Source organism: Scomber japonicus, chromosome 8, assembly GCF_027409825.1.
Source record: "Scomber japonicus isolate fScoJap1 chromosome 8, fScoJap1.pri, whole genome shotgun sequence".
Taxonomy (NCBI): domain Eukaryota; kingdom Metazoa; phylum Chordata; class Actinopteri; order Scombriformes; family Scombridae; genus Scomber; species Scomber japonicus.
The window spans coordinates 32,641,119-32,648,371 of record NC_070585.1 but is presented as its reverse complement, the minus strand read 5'-3'; the positions used below and the strand labels follow the sequence as shown (position 1 = coordinate 32,648,371).

Sequence of the window (7,253 nt, the reverse complement as noted above, 5' to 3'; positions counted from 1 at the left end):
GTTGCATTTTTGCATTAAATTATGGTCAAATATGGTAAAAACTGATCAGAATAATGGAGGGAAAGAGTTAAATTGATAATAAAAAATACTAAATATAAGTTAAGTATTATTAAGAGCTAAATTAATTAAGATTTTTTAGCAAAATTAAGAATATAAACTGCACAATGAGAAGAGTGGTTTTCTGTTTTCTGGCACAGTTTGCACTAAATTGCGCCAACGTCTCTGCAAAAATGTCCTAAAAAATTATTATATTATAAAATAAAAGGAGGTGTAAAATAAAGTGTCACCTAAAGCTCATAAAGGAATAAAAGAGCTGATATAAAGAGCGGTGATGATGTCATCGAGGGAAAAAGAAACAAACACATTTTAAAGGAAACGCTCGAAGCTGAACATCGTCAAAAAAAACCTGAGACATAACTTCATTTAGAGAGAGAAGTATTGATGATTCCTCAGGGCATCCACACACACTGATCATTAAAACACACACACATATACACACACACACACACACACACACACACACACACACACACACACACACACACACACTCCACCTCTCTGTTTTTCTATAATTTTTACTCTCCTCCTCCTCCTCCTCCTCTTCATTCCCTTCATCCCAGAGCTGAAATGGCCAGAGAGAGTGTGTAGCTGTGTGTGTGTGTGTGTGTGTGTGTAGTTGTGTGTGTGTGTGTGTGTGTGAGTTTTTGTGTGCGTGCTCGGGGACCAAACCCGGGGAAATGGGCCAAAAAGTGAATCTAATGAAACCCCCCAAATTAATTTTCAGTCTCATCTTCAGCTGCAGGCAGAGAGAGAGAGAGAGAGAGAGAGAGAGAGAGAGAGAGAGAGAGAGAGAGAGAGAGAGAGAGAGAGAGAGAGAGAGAGAGAGAGACAGAGAGAGAGAGAGAGAGAGAGACAAAGCGATGAACAGAACAAAAGAAAGAAAAATAAAGAGAGAAGGGAAGAACTGTGAGGAAGGAAACTTTCTAAAAAATTTGATAAAAAATCAGTTTGATGGAGAATCAATCAGATCAATCTTATAATAAATTAAACATATAAATCATTAATTTATAACTATATATAAATATCATGAGGGTTAAACTTCCTGCTGCCATAAGAACATTTATATATATGAACATGCTTTAAATAAGGAAATACAGTTAATGAGCTTAACATGTTTTATTTTTACTTCCTTAAAGCAGAATATTTATATTTATGGTTTATAAATGAAGATATTTACCAACTTTGTTAATGTTAACTAGGATAAGATAGGATAAGAGTATAAGATGGGATAGGATAGGCTAGGATGGGGAAGGATAGGATAAGAGTATAAGATAGGATAGGCTAGGATGGGATAGGATAGGATGGGGATGGATAGGATGGGATGGGATAGGCTAGGATGGGGAAGGATAGGATAAGGGTATAGGATGGGATAGGCTAGGATGGGGAAGGATAGGATAAGAGTATAAAATAGGATAGGCTAGGATGGGGAAGGATAGGATAAGAGTATAAAATAGGATAGGCTAGGATGGGGAAGGATAGGATAAGAGTATAAGATAGGATAGGCTAGGATGGGGAAGGATAGGATAAGAGTATAAGATAGGATAGGCTAGGATGGGGAAGGATAGGATAAGAGTATAAGATGGGATAGACTAGGATGGGGAAGGATAGGATAAGAGTATAGGCTAGGATGGGGAAGGATAGGATAAGAGTATAGGCTAGGATGGGGAAGGATAGGATAGGATAGGCTAGGATGGGGAAGGATAGGAAACGAGTATAAGATAGGATAGGTTAGGATGGAAGGATAGGATAAGAGTATAAGATGGGATAGGCTAGGATGGGGAAGGATAGGATAATAGAATAGGATAGGAAAGGCTAGGATGGGGAGGGATAGGATAAGAGTATAAAATAGGATAGGCTAGGATGGGGAAGGATAGGATAGGATAGGCTAGGATGGGAATGGATAGGAAACGAGTATAAGATAGGATAGGTTAGGATGGGAAGGATAGGATAAGAGTATAAGATGGGATAGGCTAGGATGGGGAAGGATAGGATAATAGAATAGGATAGGAAAGGCTAGGATGGGGAGGGATAGGATAAGAGTATAAATTGGGATAGGCTAGGATGGGAATGGATAGGATAAGAGTATAAGATAGGAAAGGCTAGGATGGGGAGGGATAGGATAAGAGTATAGGCTAGGATGGGGAAGGATAGGATAAGAGTATAGGATAGGATAGACTAGGATGGGGAGGGATAGGATAAGAGTATAGGATAGGATAGGCTAGGATGGGGAAGGATAGGATAAGAGTATAAGATAGGATAGGCTAGGATGGGGAAGGATAGGCTAAGTCTTCATTGATCCTCCTTTGGGAGAAATTCAAACTGACACAGTGGAACAAAGTATCAGCGTAAAGATGAACATGTATTACAAAAATAGGATAAAATAGATAAAACACTTCATACAGTAAAATGGATCTTTGTGTAAATAAATCTGCAATATATAAAAATATGCAATATGCAGAAGTTCCTGAGATTATATACAGAATAAACCTTCATACAGGATATAAAATAAATGTGTAATGTGCAGAATCTGAGATATATCTACACATGATGTGCAATGTCAGGTTTCACTTTGACTTCATCTGCATAAACATGATGTGTTAGAGTCTTTAAAGCAGATTTAATGTTGGTTTTATTTTATTTTTTTATTCTTTTTTAACAGTTTTTCTGCATTTAATCAATACTGTCTCTCTGTCTCTCTGCATCTCTGCACACTTGGGCTGGGTTTACTGGTTGCTTGTGTCTATTAGTTTAATTTTAAAGGATCTACTGTCCAAATAAATTCATTTAGTACGATATAATAAAATGAAATAGATAAAGGTGAAAGATTGAAAGAGTGAAGGTGTGAAAGAAGGAGAGCAGTGATGGACAGACAGAGACAGAGAGACAGGTAGAGGAGGAGAGAGACATCTGTCTGTGTGTCTGTCTCTCATTCAGCTGTTCTCTTATTACATTCCTTTGTACTGGGAGGCTTTTTCACTCCACCAGCTGCCACCTCACACACACACACACACACACACACACACACACACACACACACACACACACACACACACACACACACACACACACACACACACACACACACACACACACGCACATCTGATCTGTCGAGGCTAAACCACACGAATAAAGTTAGTTTTGTGTGTGTGTATGTGTATGCACCTCTGTGTGTCTGTGTGTGTGTGTGTGTGTGTGTGTGTGTGTGTGTGTGTGTGTGTGTGTGTGTATTAGGCTAACATAGCACATAGCTATTAGCTTTGATAGCAGTAGCCCTCCCATATGGCGAGCTAGCGCTGCTCTTTAATGTAGCATAGCATGGCCCTGATGTTGCTATGGCTCCAGCGGTGTGCCCCCCCCTCCTCCTCCCTACTAACCCCCCCCCCCCCCCCCCCCTTTCCCCATCTCCATCCCCACTGCCATTTAGCTCTCCCTTCCACCGCACCACATGCCGCCGCGACCTTGGCGTTTTCCAGCAGCACGCCCGCTGCCATCTGCGGGCGGCAGGCTTGGGCAGTAAAGCATCGCGACCCCGAGTTTTTTGGGCCCCGTTACGCCTCCACCAGGGGCCCCGGCCAGATGGCACTACCCACTAAGAGGGGTTTTACTGCGGGGCTGAAGGAAGACGACTGCGGGCAGGCAGAGGATGAACTCACACCTCCTCCTCCTCCTCCTCCTCCTCCTCCTCCTCCTCCTGCAGCATTGCTCTGCCGAGTGCCAAATTTCAGCTCCACTCGCCTCCAAAAACGCCGCCGCTTCAATATTTCAGTCATGATTATCCGGCAGCAGATGATCCGTTATCAGCCAAAAGGGCAGAGCGGCAGGAACGATGAGCCGCCGTCGTGACCAAAATCTAATCCAGACGAAAACTGAGTCTCAACCTCCGACTGAGCTCAGACTGAAGATAGTAATGTGAAGTTTATACAGCTGACAGGAAGTCATGAGGAGTAACCGAGTACTTTACTGTAGTATTTACATGTGATGATACTTTCTACTCCTCCACTACATTTATTATAACCCTTATAGTTTAGAACCACTGGACTAAACTAGCTAACTGTAATACTGCAGTACTTTTACTGTAATACTGCATACTACATCACTATAATACTGCAGTACTTTTACTGTAATACTGCATACTACATCACTATAATACTGCAGTACTTTTACTGTAATACTGCATACTACATCACTATAATACTGCAGTACTTTTACTGTAATACTGCATACTACATCACTATAATACTGCAGTACTTTTACTGTAATACTGCATACTACATCACTATAATACTGCAGTACTTTTACTGTAATACTGCATACTACATCACTATAATACTGCAGTACTTTTACTGTAATACTGCATACTACATCACTATAATACTGCAGTACTTTTACTGTAATACTGCATATTACATCACTATAATACTGCAGTACTTTTACTGTAATACTGCATACTACATCACTGTAATACTGCAGTACTTTTACTGTAATACTGCATACTACATCACTATAATACTGCAGTACTTTTACTGTAATACTGCATACTACATCACTATAATACTGCAGTACTTTTACTGTAATACTGCAGTACTTTTACTGTAATACTGCATACTACATCACTATAATACTGCAGTACTTTTACTGTAATACTGCTTACTACATCACTATAATACTGCAGTACTTTTTACTGTACTACTGCATACTACATCACTATAATACTGCAGTACTTTTACTGTAATACTGCATACTACATCACTATAATACTGCAGTACTTTTACTGTAATACTGCATACTACATCACTATAATACTGCAGTACTTTTACTGTAATACTGCATACTACATCACTATAATACTACAGTACTTTTACTGTAATACTGCAGTACTACATCACTATAATACTGCAGTACTTTTACTGTAATACTGCATACTACATCACTGTAATACTGCAGTACTTTTACTGTAATACTGCATACTACATCACTCATAATACTGCAGTACTTTTACGGTAATACTGCAGTACTACATCACTATAATACTGCAGTACACTTTTACTGTAATACTGCATACTACATCACTATAATACTGCAGTACTTTTACTGTAATACTGCATACTACATCACTATAATACTGCAGTACTTTTACTGTAATACTGCATACTACATCACTATAATACTGCAGTACTTTTACTGTAATACTGCATACTACATCACTATAATACTGCAGTACTTTTACTGTAATACTGCATACTACATCACTATAATACTGCAGTACTTTTACTGTAATACTGCATACTACATCACTATAATACTGCAGTACTTTTACTGTAATACTGCATACTACATCACTATAATACTGCAGTACTTTTACTGTAATACTGCATACTACATCACTATAATACTGCAGTACTTTTACTGTAATACTGCATACTACATCACTATAATACTGCAGTACTTTTACTGTAATACTGCATACTACATCACTCATAATACTGCAGTACTTTTACTGTAATACTGCATACTACATCACTATAATACTGCAGTACTTTTACTGTAATACTGCATACTACATCACTATAATACTGCAGTACTTTTACTGTAATACTGCATACTACATCACTATAATACTGCAGTACTTTTACTATAATACTGCAGTACTTTTACTGTAATACTACATCACACACACACACACACACACACACACACACACACACTCGGTCATTAGTGTCTGTCAGCAGCAGATCAGCTGAGAGAAAAATAAGAAAACTGTGCTGGTGGTCAGGAGGAAAATCAATACGTCCATCTTTACTGTATGGAGGGGAAGACTGTGGGGGGGGGCGGAGGGGGGGGGGCGAAGGTGGAGGGAGAGAAGAAGAGAATGGGGAAGGCAGAGAGGTGAAAGAGAGGATTCTGTATAAAAAATCTGTCTCCATATTATGTCCAAAATACAAGAAATGTATTATTGTTATTACAGCGTGTGTGTGTGTGTGTGTGCATCAATACGTGTGTGTGTGTGTGTGTACATGTGTGTATATGTGTATGTGTGTGTGTTGGTGTGTGTTTGTCACTATGTACTGTAATCTGGTGTTAATGATGCATGAATGTTGATTGATTTTCACCCTGAAAATCAATCGATCGATCAGTCAAATGGGATTTAACTGACTTGAATTGATTGTGTTATGTGTGTGTGTGTGTGTGTGTGTGTGTGTGTGTGTGTTTGTGCCGTACACACACACACACACACACACACACACACACACACACACACAGATCTTTGTGATCAGTGTTCGACACGTTAACGTCTTTGTTCAGACGAAGTCGACAAATTCTCTCCACCTGACAGATGAATGGACGGAGCTGTAGTGTGTGTGTGTGTGTGTGTGTGTGTGTGTGTGTGTGTGTGTGTGTGTGTGTGTGTGTGTGTGTGTGTGTGTGTGTGTGTGTGTGTGTGTGTGTGTGTAGGGGTCAGTCTGAGGTTGGGGGGGGGGGGGGGTTTGTGGCCCGTCCGTCGGCTATTAGCCATCATGTTATCTCCCGTTAGTTGTCTCATCTCCTACTCAAAGAGAATAAATAAAGAAGACTTTATTCCTCAGAAACAGCCGAAAGAAAAGGAGGATGGAGGGAGAGGAGGGGGGGGGGGGGGGGGGAGGAGGAAGAGGGGGTCTGAAATGAAGAAAAAAAAGGCAGAAGAAGAAAATCTCCAATTCATTGAGATCAAGTCAATAACACTGTAATATTTATGAAGGCTGGAAGCCAGGCTGCCCTAAAACCCAAACTCCAGCAATCCTGAATTATAAATTGGTATTGATTTGTGTTGTGGCTGAGTGAGCTGCAGTGTGTGTGTGTGTGTGTGTGTGTGTGTGTGTGTGTGTGTGTGTGTAGCAGCAGGATGCAGCTCAGCTCAGCTGCTCGATTGTTTTCACGCTTTCACAGAAAAAAAAATGTGGAGCTGCTTGTTTGGCAACAGTTTGTAACGCTGCAAAAACGCACTGAGACACTGAACCTGTGTGTGTGTGTGTGTGTGTGTGTGTGTGTGTGTGTGTGTGTGTGTGTGTGTGTGTGTGTGTGAGTCACCTTTATATGTAGTACTGTTGAAATAAAACTTAGAGAAAATAAACCTAGTTAAAGACTAAAGATCTGCTTCCTGCTCCTCAGATGTGAATATTTTTGGCTTTTTTTGGGGGGAATTAATTTTATTTTGG

At 40.1% G+C, this 7,253-nt stretch overlaps 1 protein-coding gene and 1 non-coding gene across 2 annotated transcripts in view; one reads left to right on the top strand and one right to left on the bottom strand.

The window, feature by feature from the left end:
- LOC128362853 (transcription factor COE3-like) overlaps nt 1-3,582 on the bottom strand; it is a 47,006-nt gene extending 43,424 nt beyond the window's left edge. The window contains exon 1 of the mRNA XM_053323706.1: nt 3,503-3,582. Coding sequence (XP_053179681.1) covers nt 3,503-3,582 — 80 coding nt within the window. The remainder of the gene's footprint in view (nt 1-3,502) is intronic.
- Nucleotides 3,583-6,224: 2,642 nt separating this feature from the next.
- LOC128363534 (small nucleolar RNA SNORA23) lies at nt 6,225-6,389 on the top strand. The gene has a single exon (XR_008321690.1). It is a non-coding gene; the product is annotated as a small nucleolar RNA SNORA23 (small nucleolar RNA).
- Nucleotides 6,390-7,253: the final 864 nt, after the last annotated feature.